General features: G+C 36.1%; 1 protein-coding gene across 12 annotated transcripts in view; it reads left to right on the top strand.

The window, feature by feature from the left end:
• ZNF280D (zinc finger protein 280D) overlaps window positions 1–14,463 on the top strand; it is a 64,679-nt gene that overhangs the window by 28,257 nt on the left and 21,959 nt on the right. For 11 of the 12 annotated variants that reach the window (XR_003252674.1, XR_003252673.1, XR_003252677.1 and 8 more), the window contains 9 exons: window positions 1,026–1,183; window positions 1,625–1,725; window positions 1,831–1,977; window positions 2,570–2,704; window positions 4,417–4,670; window positions 5,849–5,989; window positions 7,362–7,424; window positions 7,946–8,064; window positions 8,260–8,296. Coding sequence is in view for 5 of the 12 variants with exons in the window: in XM_026060887.1 (XP_025916672.1) it covers window positions 1,026–1,183; window positions 1,625–1,725; window positions 1,831–1,977; window positions 2,570–2,704; window positions 4,417–4,670; window positions 5,849–5,989; window positions 7,362–7,424; window positions 7,946–8,064; window positions 8,260–8,296 (1,155 nt within the window). In the remaining 7 variants the exon portion in view is untranslated. Of the gene's footprint in view, window positions 1–1,025; window positions 1,184–1,624; window positions 1,726–1,830; window positions 1,978–2,569; window positions 2,705–4,416; window positions 4,671–5,848; window positions 5,990–7,361; window positions 7,425–7,945; window positions 8,065–8,259; window positions 8,297–10,882; window positions 10,981–14,463 lie in introns of all 12 variants that reach the window. The other variant, XR_003252678.1, reaches the window with a different exon arrangement.

Below are 14,463 nucleotides of genomic sequence, written 5' to 3'. Positions count from 1 at the left end.
GCAACTGCGTGATATTTGTGTTTTTTCAATTCCAAGGTCACCACTTCGAGAAATACATTTCTTCTGGGAGCATGATGTGTATTTAACTGTTCCTCTGGCTATACTGAAATGAAGTCTATTCAAAATAGGATGGTTATTAAATGAACTGTAGTAGGCTGTGCAACTAACCTGTCCTTGTCACAACTTACTGCTCCACAAGTAGCTGTCACCTGCCAACTTCTAGTCATGAGCAAGACATCTTGGCCAAGATAGGTCCTCCTACAGAAAGGTGGACATATGTTAATGAAGGAAAGATGGTAACTTTTAGGAGTAACATGATCTTGCCTTGCTGCTGTAGTCATTGTGTAGATTCTTGTCTGTCTACGTGGGTATTCAATTTTTCTGGTGTAGCTGACATCATACTACCAGGTTTCTGATACTGCTTTGATTGCCAGCTGCACAGTGGCATTCTTTGATAACTGTGCTTCATAATTCATCTTCTGTCCTAAGTGCTTTATACAAAGAAAGCTGTTAGAACCCTGTCAATTCTGAATGGAGGTAGTTTCAGATTCAGCTGTGAATGTCCTCATTGCAGATAATGTCTTGCTGCTTAATAGCTTTCAGCAGAACCAAAGTTATATTTACTTCATAATGTGGCTTTGAAACATTCATAGAGAAGTTCAGAAAGTGAACGGTTTATATGTTTTGTTGTTGCTGTTGCTAATTTCCCTATACTTCATGGCAAGAACTTTGACACAACAAACTTGAAAAATACAATAAAATACTTCAGTCTTAGAACGTGTTTCAGGTAAGCTGTATGATTCTTATAGTAGTCAATATTTGGTTTTGAACTTTGAAAGATTAGTTCTGGCTTAGTTAGCTTGCTTAACTTTGCTATTTTTAATGAATGCCTACTCTTATGATATTTTGAAATTAAGAAGTGCTTGCAAGGTTTCTGAAGCTTCTTCTACATCTTACATGTGACATTCTCATGTATAACATTTGTTAAAATGTAGCTTTTTGCACCTGTTCACTATTATTTAAAGGTTTATGAACCACATGAAACATCACTTAGAGCTTGAGAAGCAGAGCAGTGAAAGTTGGGAAAGCCACACCACCTGCCAGCACTGTTACCGTCAGTTTCCCACCCCCTTCCAGCTGCAGTGCCACATTGAAAGTACACACACGCCTTACGAGTCATCTAGTAAGTTAGACTGTATCACATTCAATCTTCTCATGGTCCCAAAATTTTTTAGGTATTTTCTGACTTTTTCTTGCCAGCTTGTAAATTAAAAAAATAAAGCTGTAGTGAATGGTTATACTTTAAGAGCAATAATATTGAGATTTAATATAGGAGCTGGGCAGTTATTCAACTTACTTTGGAGCAATGCATCTGGAAAAAAAGATCTTTCAAAATATTTTTGCTTTTTCTGTTTCTTTTTCTTTTAATTGAAAGTTTGTTTGCAAGAATTCATGTTGTTTAAGGGGCTTGCACTTCAGGCTTCCTGAAGTTGGACAGGGAATTTCAAGAACAGAATAATCCTTGAGTTGTGTTACATTTATAATTGATATCGTTTATGCATACATATATATTACAATTTATTCACTTCTGCCTCTAAACTAATTTTTTTTTAAACTTTTCTAGCTATTTGTAAAATCTGTGAATTATCCTTTGAAACAGAGCAAGTTCTTTTGCAACATATGAAGGACAATCATAAGCCAGGTGAAATGCCATATGTTTGCCAGGTATTTCAGTGTGATTGGTTTTGTATTTAGATTACATTCCTCACCCCCCAACCTGTTCTTCCTATCCCTAAACTTTTAACAAGTATATCAAATTTCTGTTTTTAGGTATGCAATTACCGATCCTCAGCTTTTTCAGATGTAGAAATGCATTTCAGAACAGTTCATGAAAATACAAAACATTTGCTATGCCCATTTTGCCTCAAAGTAATTAAAATTGGAGCACCGTATATGCATCATTACATGAGGCATCAGGTAAGTAGCTGTTTTCATTCCTTAATGCTAGAAAACTACTATATATAACTGTCATATCTCTCTCCAAAAAAAAATTGTGCAGTTGATTTGTATGGTTGTTAATAAGAATAGTTAATAAGATACAGTAAAAAAACTTCTGACTGCTTCTTTTGAAAAGTCTTAAGTAAATTGTGTTAGAATTTTTGCATGTTTGCATGTATGCTGTATGACAGCAGATCCCTGCTTAAAAATTTCTAAATACACTTGAAAATGTCTTTGATATTCTTTTTCTTTAAGTTGTAGTGTTCTACTTTTCTTGACAGTATTAGCAAACCTTTTACTGGTTCAGGTAGAGAAAGGACTGTTAAGTAGTGTGTCGTCTTGGAACTGGTAACCTGATTACTCCTCTTCTCAGTAATAGTACTGCCTTACGCTTTTAAAATGTTTAATTGTTCTCTCTTTAATTCCTATGCCATTTTGGCTTTTACAATATTAGGAGTTTGTCAAGTTGATTTAAAAAAACTGTGTGATCATTGCTTGAGACAGACTAAGGTTGGAGTTTTGTTTAGCATGACGTTTCTGCTTAGTGTAGATTTTCTTTCTTTTAAAAAAGAAAAAAGGAATATACCGTTGTACTAAGTGCAGGCTGCAGTTTTTGACATGCAAAGAAAAAATGGATCACAAGACTCAACATCATCGAACATTTAGAAAACCTAAGCAGTTAGAAGGTTTGCCTCCTGGAACAAAGGTAAGTGTGTGTCATACAAAAAAACTAAAAGGGGCAAAGGAAAAAACCCATACCTTGGTAGAGAAGAGATCAGAAGAAAGTGCTTTCCTCCCTCTCTTTTCAAAATAATGAAATTTTTGCCACCTCCAAAACAGCTTAATTTCTTCCCTGTTGCCAGACTTGCTAGACATGCTGGTTATGCTTTCCTGCTGGTCATCTGTGTTGCTGCTGTCTTTTCCATTCATATATAATGTGTGTGTGTGTGTACACACACACATATATATATAAAAATGTACGTATGTATAGAAATATCAGTTTATATAACTGAAAGTAGTCCAGTCACGTCTTCTGGTTTCTTGAGCTATGGGTTAATTTGTCCCCTCCTCTTTTGTCTTTCTTTGTGCTAGGAGCAAACAGTGTAGTCTAGCTGTTGATCTGAGGGACGTGTGTCACTTCTCATGAAACATTTTCAACCTGTGGAAGGTAGTGCCAAAAATCATGTAGGGTAGACTACTCATGTAGACTTACCTCCCTATGGGTGATCCTCCTTAGAACACAGTGCCCCAGAACTTTTTAGCTCCAGCACTATGAAGTAAAACAAGCAATTTGCTATGTGTCGTGAAGAAAAGCAGGGTCCCTTCAGAATACTAAGGCTATCTTTAAGTCATTCTTCCATTTCTTGAGGAGGAACAAATTAAACTAGGATTTTCCTGTAGATTTCGGGATTTTTTCCTACAGTCTTTTCATAAAATGTGAAGACTTATTTTCTTTCAGTTGAAATTAAAAAGAAAATGAACATGTTGATCAGCTCTTCACACTTAATTTCCTGTAGGATTGCTGTATGGTGCTTTGAAAGGAAAATCGTTGAAGTTGATGTTGATAGAGTTGCATGGCAGAATGTGAAGCACAGATTCTGTGTTCTGTGATAATGCTTCAATTTTTCTAAAGATTTCAGTCTCAGAGACCTAATGAAAGCTTAGCTTTATTTAAAATTTTGATGTTAGCCTTTGACTGGACATTGATGAAGCTGAAGAGTTTGGAACCATGTTTAGAAGCTGAGGCGATCCATAAAAACTATGAATTTGGGCAAGAAGTATAATTAGAAGTCATGCTGTGAGTGAAAACTGAATAACCAAATTAAAGGGCAAGGCAAGGGAGCGTGATGAGGTCAGACAAGAGGTTAGGAATCAGAATTTGCCCTTCACTGGGGCGGGGCTAGAATGAGGGACAAGAATATGTGGAGTAAGTAGATATGCTGGTCAGGAGGCAATGAGACAACAGGGGGTTTATTTGATGTAAAAACTGATGGAATTTAATGCAAAAACTGATGGGATCTTCCATGTGGGGCTAACTGACCCTCTGTTTCTTTTCCTTAGTGGGGTGAGGGGTTGGGGGGGGGAACGGGGACTGTGTTTTGTTTTGTTTTTTTTCTTTAAGAAAGCAGGTTGTAGCCAGTTGCAGAGCTGATAAGAGAGCAGTCAGGGCAATCTACTGGTTGCTTAAAGCTCTTGTTTTGCTGGAAATAGACTGTTTAGGTTATGTTTGTGCTATTAAACATTATTTCATATTTTTCAAAACAGGCTTTACCGCCTAGGGTTTCTTACGCTATATGCAACATACTTATTTTTATCCTAAGGTGGCTCAAACTTTGGGATAAATAGAAAATGAGAACTGGAAAAAAAAAAAAAAAAACTTAAATCTAAACAGAACAATTTTTAATTTCATACTTCTAGGTTACTATTCGAGCATCTGTTGGACCTCTTCAGTCAGGATCATCTGCTACATCTTCTGTTAGTACAAGCACTTCAACATTTCAGTTATCACCTAAAGCTAAAAATACAAGCAGTAAAAATCACAACAAATCTAATGCAAACAAGTCAAAAGCAAAATCAAAGCCGTCAGCTATACCCAAGAAGCAAAATGCATGGACCAACAGCAGCAGCAAAAAAAAAAAAAAAGTTGCAAATACAGCATTGCATAATCTGAGGTAAAATATTAGCATTAAAAAATATCTTTTTAAATGTACTTTGAATATAAATAACTGATCATTATTTTTAAATGACTTGCAATACTACAATACAGAAGATTTGACACTTCACTTGCAGGAAGAACAAACTCATAAAGAAACTTCTCGCATGCTGGTAATGTGATTATAATTCTGAATCTGTTTTCCTTGTAACTTTGGCAGACAAACATGATGGAAGAACAGATGCTCTGGAAACTTCTGTATTCTAAATTTAGATTTTTCTATACACAAAGAGGCACAGACTATTGAAATACTGACTAATCAGACAGATTTATGTTCAAAAGTGACCTGTGAAGGGGAATACATTTGCCCAGGTGTTCTTTTCAGGCTTCCTGATGGAGGGAAAAGTGTTTTTCCTCCTTCAGAGTAAGGGTTTTACTTGAATCCTTTATTTAAAAGTTTGTCTGCTCTAGGAGGCACTTTGGAGAGCTACCAAAAGAATCAAGAATGTAGGACAAGCTGAGGGGAGAATGCTATCCTTATTTTGATAATTTAGTGTGTGTTTTATGGACTAGAATATAATTTCATTTGGTAACATGAGTTAGTAGTTGTCTTTATTAAAGACAATGGATGCCCCCTTTCAATAAGGTGCTAACACGTGTGTGTGTGTGTATATTTTATATATATATATAGTGTGTGTGTGTGTAGTTACATGCACACATTTTATATATACTTGTGTGTATGTGTCTCCACACACACACACACACACACACACACACACACACACACCCCTTTCTGAGACATCTGAAAACAGCCAGCAAAATTGAGGAAGAGCAGGTTTTTGCATTCTTGATTTGTAGATATTTCAGAACTTGTGGGGAATATCAGGGGGAACAGGAAAACCACAGGCTTTTCTACACATCATGATGTATGAACCACTTCTTTTGAAATAATTTTAAAGTGCATAAAGACAGAAGCAGCAGCTATAATCAGAGGTTCTCATCTAGTGTAGTATCTTGTTTCCAGCAGTGGCCAATAACAGATGCTTACGTTAACTTTCAGTTTATGATTAAGATTATAATGATAATATAATTAAAGAAAAAACAAGCTTGTTACTGATTTAAAGTAAAAATTTGAACTAGTTATATCATCTTAAAGTGTTAATGTTAACTATTAACCTATTTCTGTGTTACTGTTAGGTATCGTTTGGGAGCTCACAAATGTATCGAGTGTTTCTCAGAAATAAAAGATTTTGCAAGCCACTTTCCCACTTATGTCCATTGTAGCTTATGCAGATATAACACTAGCTGTAGCAAAGCCTATGTGAATCACATGATGAGGTAAGAACTCCTCTTCAAATTTATCAAATCAAATACATACCAAATACTATTTAAATTCATATAGATTGTGTTAAGTGTTTGTATTAGCTGAATTTTGATCTGGGTCATGGGACTGACATGGAAATGTGCAAACTTGAATTTTCACTTCGTAATGAGGGCCTAAAACCAATGCCCTGGTTCTACCTTAAAAATCTTTTGGTTTAGGCAGTATTCTGTCTTTGCTTCAGAATGTCTATGAAATTTGTCCCAATCATTTCAGCCAGATTTTACAAATAATGACTAATTGTGCGTTGCTTATTTTCTGGGTTTCAGATTTAAGACCTTATCTGATTCGAAGTGTTGAATATATAAAGCTACAGCTATTGCTAGTGAAATCTGTGCTCGGAATGCCATGTAATGGGTGTCTCAAATAGCATGCTCAAATGGATACTTTTTCTTAAACTTCATTCTCGTCATCTGTAAAGTAATACCATCTCACCTCACAAGAGATTTCTTGCTGATTGCGAAGCAGTGTAGGGTACTAGTGATGACAGCTATAGAAGAACTGTTAAGAAAACAAATGCTTATGTTTTCAAAGCAACAGGAGTATACTGTGCAATAAATTAGACATAGATCACATAGCAGTAAGAGTAAAACACAGTTTTGAAAACCTGCTTGTTAATCCTGTGCCTTGAAGCAGTCAAAGGTCTTCCAGAAAAAACAGTATGCAGTTGTGTATTTAAATACGTATAAGTATATAGTGTCTTGACATTTTGGAACTCTTCAATTCTTGTCTTATAATAATATCAATGTTCATATAAGTTCTTGACTGAAATGGTTTCCATGCTTTTATGCATATAACCTCTGGCTTACATGTTTAGAAAATTAAAAAAAAATTAATCTGTTTAGCTCTGTACAAAAGAAAGCTTACTCCAGAATGGGAAAGGGGAATCTAAGGTAAGCTTTTCCTTCTGTTGCCCCTGCACTGGATGATGTCATACTAAACCATGCAGCAGAATAGCCAGTCTTTTCTCTTTCATGTCTTCTTGATGCTAATTCAGCAGCAGAAGCAGCATCAGATGTTCTGGGGTTTCTTTCTTTTTTTCTCTTCTGCCCAGACTCTTTCCTCTCTCTTCCTCCCCCCCCGTAAACTGAGATAACTAGAAGTTGAATCTAGCGATGCGACTTTTCAGCGTTTTGAATTAGAGATGAGATTCACAAACCTGTAAGCTTTCAGAAATCTAATGTTTTAGAATAATGCAGGTCAGTGGATGAGCCTTCTATTTTCATGCCTTGCCATAAGCAAATTACAGTACCATTTACAGTGTAGGGGGTATGTGGAATAATGTACTCAAGAAAATCAGTTTAAGTGCTAATGTTTCCTTCTATTTAGTTTTCATAGTGCTCGTCCGAGTAAAAGATTTTGGATCTATAAGAAGCATTCAGCAGAGCTAAGGTAATTTCCTTTATCAGTTACAAATCATTGTATTTTTACTTCCTGCTAGTGAGCTGATTGATTAAATGAGATAAGAACTTCTTGAATTTCTAGCCTTCCACAGTTTAGAAAGAGCAGGAAAACGAAAATGTTAGCTCTTCCATTGGCAGTGTTCTCTTCAGAGGCAAATATTTGCTGTTTATCCACAATTCTTAACTTCTTTATCAAATCATTTAAAAGACTTCCCATTCTCTATTCTCCAATTATTCATAATGTGCAAAATGAAGAAAAAAACCCAACAAACTCTCACAGATAAAGTAGTCTGAAGTGCCATTCTTTATTTGTATGGCATTTCACAGAGATGTCCTGGGATTCCTAGGCACTGGTTGCAGTTCAAAAGATAAGAATATTTTTTTGTGACACAATTTATCCGAAGTTGCATGAGGTTTTTCTTGTATAGTCTGTCCAGTTGCTGTGAATTAAGCAAAACCCTTTCATAAGCATGTAGTATTTATGCTTTCTTTTTACTTTTTCTTCTCTAGAGGTGTGACTGTAGTATGTCTTAATTGTGATTTCCTGACTGATGTTTCTGGCTTAGATAACATGGCCACACATCTGAGTGAAAATAATACTCATACTTGTCAAGTTGTTATAGAAAAAGGTGAGTGCATATAGTGTCTTTTTCATATAGTGTACCTATGTATAAATACATGCACACATGTGGATGTGTCTGTGTTACTACAGTCCTTTTTTGAGTTGCATTAACATCATTTTTGTGCATTTATGCTTGAAAGTGAGTACTTGTGTATTTCCACACTTAAAAATATCTTTAATTAAATCTTTTTTTTATTTTCAGTTTCTGTAGATTTCCCAACTGCTGAACAAGTATCTGAGTAAGTTTTGCTTCAACACTCAATGTCTATTTCTATTAATTTAGTGACACGTGGCCAAAAGTTGCATTTTGAATTTGGATTCTTCTTGAACTTCTTGGAATTTAAAATGTACAGATACGCATAGACCTGTACTTTACTAAGTGTTTTCTGCTCTTGACCACATCCAGAGTTACAGGAATGGGGATGTAAGGTGATTACCTAATGCAGCCAAACTAACAGGTTTTTTTGCTCAGTTTGGCCAGAATCTTGAGACATGAATAGTTCTTGCAGTATTAGAACATCTCAATCTTGAGCTTGAGTCTAGACCTAGAAAGAATGTTGCTTCAACTTGTTTTGAATACTGACAATATTAAATGAATATTTCCTGTTCTTTATATTAATATAAATACAAAAAAGTTTGTGGTCTTTATTGAAGTAGAACAAATTCAGACTTATTCTTTTATAAATATTTAGAAATGATTTTGAAAATGATGTCATTTATATGACAGAGGTATCCTGTCTAACATTAATTTTTTAATGATGACTTGCAAAGAAAAATTGGCTTTTGGTTTTCATTTTTTAAGGCTTTCGAAAAGAGTCTGCAATGTTGTGAAAGTTGTGTTGTAGGGTTTGGGGTTTTTAACTGTAGAAGTACCAGATATGCCTGATCTTCCCCGATCAGACTAGAATAATATCTGACAGACCCTTGCACGTAGCCTGTGAGCCTACTTATAGGCATAACTGAAGAGTCGAAGTGTGTCAGTTAATTAAACATTTGAGTTCTTGCTAAACCCTGTCAGAATACAGAAATGAAAATGTCAATTAGATTGCAAAGGAAAAATTTTTTAAAGAATGTAAGAAAATAATGTAACCCAGATTTAACAACAAGGTATCATTGACTACATGTAGCCTGTAGTGGGATTCTAAAAGGGTTTCGATACTCATGCGTAATGAGAACAGCAACAATATATTGGATGAGAAACTTTCCAAAGGAGAGATAAGTTCTTATGCTCTGAGCATAGGTCAGTCTTCACTGAGTGTTAGAAAGAAACATCTTAAATGGGCAGGTTACTTCATAACTGTCAAATATTTTCTTTCTAGTTTCCATAGAGTAGCCAGGAAAAGTAGATACTGGAATATCTCATCTGATCTAACCATGGAAATACCTATCTCTGGCTATGAGGAATATATGCTATAAATTTCAAACCTCTACTACTGTTTCTGTAATATAAGATACAGTTCAACAAAACTGGTGGTCTGATGGGAAGACTAATAGGCATTAAAAAAAATTGATGATATTCTGGCAGGAAAGAACAGGGGAAATAAGTTAATTTGGGAAACTATTCCAAAAAGCCATTAAAAATGGCTTGGAGCTGGCGTTAGGTGTTAGGTATTAATACATGCTGAATTATATATAAGAATTGTATATAAGAAAAAGTTAAAATGCATTGAATGGTCAGAGAAGAGGTACAGTTGTGGCAATCTGTTGTCACTAGTGCACAAGGACTTTGCTGCCTGAATACATTACAGAGATGTCATAAGAATGTTGGACATCCAAGGTATATATTACTCAAAAACAGGTGGGTGAGCACCAAAGAGATTTTAGAGAGTCAGGAATATGTGTGGGTTTATTTCTGTGAGCCGTTAATGTGTTAGCGTAGGACAGATAACCATTAATTTTTGAGAGCTCTGCCGTTGGTATAAAATTAATTATTGTGACTCCTTGAGGTGATATAATCTATGGTGATGTTTTTTATATATACATAACTGTCATGTTCATGACATGTTCATGACATGTACTTCATGTTCACGAAGTATATAAACATTGTCAGTCTCGTAATTGTAAATTGTAAATCTTGTCCTGTTCTGTGTTCTAATTTTCTGATACTTTGGACAAAAGCATTGCTGAACTTAAGACAGCATGAACATATCTGTGTAGCAGTGCCAGATATTTGTATCCGTTATTTGCAGTACAGAGTATACACAAGATAAAGCATGTGCGTCTTTTCATGAGATGATTATTCATAGTGTTCTCTGATTAGCTTTGGAAGAAGAGGAACTCGCAGGCAATAAGAGGACTTTTGCCATGTAGTTTCTCTGTGATCTGTGAGCTTTCTTCCCATTCTTTGACCTATAATTTGATGAGATATGACTTGTTTATGAGGCTTTTCAGAATAACTTCTTCATTGTTGGACACAGTGACTCACCACTACACTCTTGAAGTGAACACTTCTGTTGGATCTTGTCTTGTATCTCTCAGACTTTTTATTGGTGTCTTCTAATACATAAAACTGTCTGCACATGTTGTAAAACTCATCTTTATTCTAATGACCAGACAAGTTCTATGGATTCTGTGTAGTGTTAGTGAGACTGTCTTTGGGCCAAAATCCTGCCATTTGTCATCCAGGTAACCCACCTGGAGAAGTTCCAGCTTTTTAAACTGTTTCTGTACATCAGGTTGCCCTGTTTGTTGTTTAGTGATCCATCTTGTGCTGAGGGAATAAGGCTTAATAACTGTGCCAGTGCTCTTCTAATGCTCAACTCTCTGCTTTACACAACAGTTAACATGTTTTTTAAATGAACTGACAGTAGACATTTTTGTTGCAGGGGAGTTGAAAGTGAGCAGGTATCCTATACAGTCTTGGCTCACTGATACATCATTGTGGAGCAGAAAAGTGAACCCAGTCCAGCTTGGAATTATTTTGGTATGTAAGCGAACAAGCATCCATACCAGATCCTTCCTTTTTCTTCACACATTGAAGCTGTGGTATTCTCTTCTTGCATCTTTAAGGCAGCAGATCTGATCTTTTCTCCCAACCCTGTAGTCTGACAAAGGCAATTCTGTGATATTGTTCTCCGCTTTGCAGTGTTAATTTACAGCTTTTGGGGCTATGCTCCTTTAAAGGGAGTTTCATTTATGTGATGCAATGTTTCTTCTCTGCTTACTGTCTCCTCAGGTCTGTCAGTATCATCCCACATTAGAGTAGCGTATGCACAAGGGTCTGTATTTGTTGACACCAAAGCTCATTTTGTTCTGAGGTTGATCCTGCCTTCTGAAAGTAAAGGGCTTTGTCATTCTCTCTGGGTATTCACTTAAACAGATCAGGACACGTATATTTTAATATTCAAGTAAGTTGCATTTTGCCTGCTAATGACTTTACGGTATACAGTGGCAAAATATGCTTTGGGTAACTTCTCCCACATGTAACTGCATAAACTGAATCTTGGCCAAAGGAAATTAGCTGCTTTACTCCGGTAGATAAGTTTCTTTCTGCTCCTAGATACTGTATGAGGAAAGCATGTGACGAAAGCAGATATATTTGAGCTTTGACTCTGAAGGTTGAGAAACCATATTCATTCACACCTTGTTCTTTGGTGTCATCTCTCATCTTCAAGGATGTTCTCCTCAAGCTGCTTGAGATACCTGCTGCTTTTGATTCCACTGCTTTTGGCTTCATCTATAGGTCTAGCTTATTTATGGCAAGTTTATCCATCAACAAGTTGTATTCATGATGAGCTTTTCTTTTGTCATCATGAACAATGCCTGATGTTTCTCCAAACCTGACCTCCTGCTTACAGTGGATATATTTCTAGGTCGAATCTCCTAATTTACTAGCTTTCAAGCAACTTAATAGGTTCAGCTAATCTTGCTAGGAGGTCAGTCACTGTTACCACCTCCAAGTTATGAGAGATTCATTCTGATGAAAGCAGGCTGTTCTTAATATGCAGTACTTTCTGCATAATCAAACTGAAATTAATCCATTCTTTGACTATATTTTCATCCTCTTCATCTCTGGTATACAAACAGTAAAAAATTTTTGTAATAGTGAGCTTTCTGTAGCCACAGCGGTATTGTTAATAATAGCAAGGATCCTGTCATCCATTGTCTTATGTGTATTTTGTAATTGACCACCGCATACTTAAAATGTTATACTTGATTAGTACTCTATAAAGTCTTGTTCTTTTTGCCACTTGTTTATTTCTTCTGACAGAAGGCATGTTCTCTCACATGCTGCTGATCAACTTGGAGCATCAGTGACTTACTACAAGTTTTTTCTTATGGGATTGGTTTCTAGTTTTGACACAATAGCATTAGATAGTGAGTTGTGTTTTCATTGCAAACATGCATTTTGGAGAAAATTAAATCAGAGGTATTTCACTTTGACTAAGGCTTCTGGCAACAACCAAAACTGGGGTATGATTGCAGATTTCTGTGGCTCTCAGAAGTGTTCTCTAAGGATTTTCACAAATAACTTCAGATCAGAGTGTCAGTCTAGTGTAATGTGATCTATACCCGTTTTGAATGCTCACTTGGAAGATTATCATTTGGTTCTTTTGCTGCTCTGGTACAGAAATACATTGCTTAAGTTTCAGATTTGTGATTAAAACACTGGTAAGTTACATACAAATTTGCCAACCTTGTGTAAATACAGGCAGTAATGATTGATGTAGAAACAATTGGCATCATAGTGTCCTGTTTTCATTTCTGCAAAGGTCTTAGGAAAGTTACTCATGTTAAAAAGTCATAATATAAAGAGTGTATTAAACCATGCAGGTAAACCTGCCTGACTCATACTGTACTATCCCTGATGGTTCCAATTACTTCTCCCACACCAATCATGCAGCATATGGGACCATATCTGCAAAGACAGAGTATGAATATGCCTGGTATGACCAGCTTATGTAATGGGAGAGGGGTGTTTTGTTTTGGGGGGTATTTTTAGGCGTTTGAGTGTCACCGAGTTGTGGGTTTTTAAAAAGACGTGCCTACAGGGCAACCTTGCTTGAATTGGCAAATTCTATGCTACCTTTGCTTTGAAAGTCTTTTGGACAAGAAAGTGAATGTTTCAGGCATTAGGGGCCATCTAAATGCTTGTAACTGTAGCTTTGTGCTTAATAACATTTCTTTATTGATGATAATAGCAAGCTCTTACATAGCCCTTTTCATTGCTATCCCCATTTTACAGATGAGAAACAGAGTGAAGTAATATGAGTTCCATCTTTCTTTTCTCATTCAGTCATTAACACTGTAGAACACCTCAGAGTATAAGTACCTTTTTCTCCTCTTTAACTGTGTGTTCACATGTGCCTTAACATAGTCCCATTTCTTCCCCATAAATGCTCATACGTACCTTTATTTTGGGGGTGGCTTGTGTTTTATGAATCATCTGCTCTACTCATGTTATATTTTTCAAAATGGATATTTTTACTAAAACCTGTAGTTCTCAAAAATCAGCTTTCTGTTCCTTTAGTCATAAACAGGGTTAAATTTATAATGCTTGGGTATAGCTCAGTTGAGTGGCTGGAAAGTATCTTGACCCACTTAGGTTATGCAAAGTTGTTTTCTAGAAATTCTTGTAGCTGTAGTCTTCCTATAAAAGGTTACTTTTTGTTAGAAGTGGCTGGGAAAGGGAAGTTTGGCAAAAGATTCCAGCTAGTTTTCAGTGTTGCTTACCCAAAGGAGATGTGGGAGCCTTCTGTGGCTTTAATAAAACATGATAGATCACTGGGAAGATAGCTGCTCATGATTTGAGCTCTGTGTATGTGCAAATACACATGCATTTTATTATGTGAAGGAGGGGGAAGTTGTGAGACTGTATGAACTTAAAGAGCGCCCTCCTCTGTGCTTGGACTGTGTATCTTGGAAACTATTCACTTAATTAACTCCAAATCCATTCCATTAATGATGCCTAGCTGAATCCTCATGTATCAAATAAAATTTCAAATCCACCTGAAAGTAGATTGTAAAGTGCCTAAAGGAATGTTCTTATTTACCTGGTTTTTATTCTGTGGTCAGAGTCTGAGCCTTTTTGATTTTTGTGGCCAATCATTTCTTTTCAGTATCTCGATTAAGCTGAAATTTTGTGCTCAGCTACATTTTGGGGGATTTACTTTCTTTTTGGGGGGTGATGATGGTGTTTGCTTGCTTGTTTTGGGGGGTGGGTGTGGTGTTTTTGTTTTGGTTTTTTTCAATTGGTTGCTTTTCTTTGTTCTTAAACAGAAGCTTATTTTTATATAGAAAGAAAAATCTTTGGAGAATCCTGTAGGAATTTCAAGATTGTTCTGATGGATGTGGACCAACAGGCTGTACTTACCAGAGATGGTCACCATCTTTGTTCATTTTCATAATGGTCTTTCTTATGTCTCTGGAGCTACAGTAGTTCTGGAAAGTACCTGGCCTTTGTTGC

The sequence above is a fragment of the Apteryx rowi genome, unplaced genomic scaffold, assembly GCF_003343035.1.
Source record: "Apteryx rowi isolate R43461 unplaced genomic scaffold, aptRow1 scaffold_172, whole genome shotgun sequence".
Classification (NCBI taxonomy): Eukaryota; Metazoa; Chordata; class Aves; order Apterygiformes; family Apterygidae; genus Apteryx; species Apteryx rowi.
This window is presented reverse-complemented; position numbering and strand designations above follow the sequence as displayed.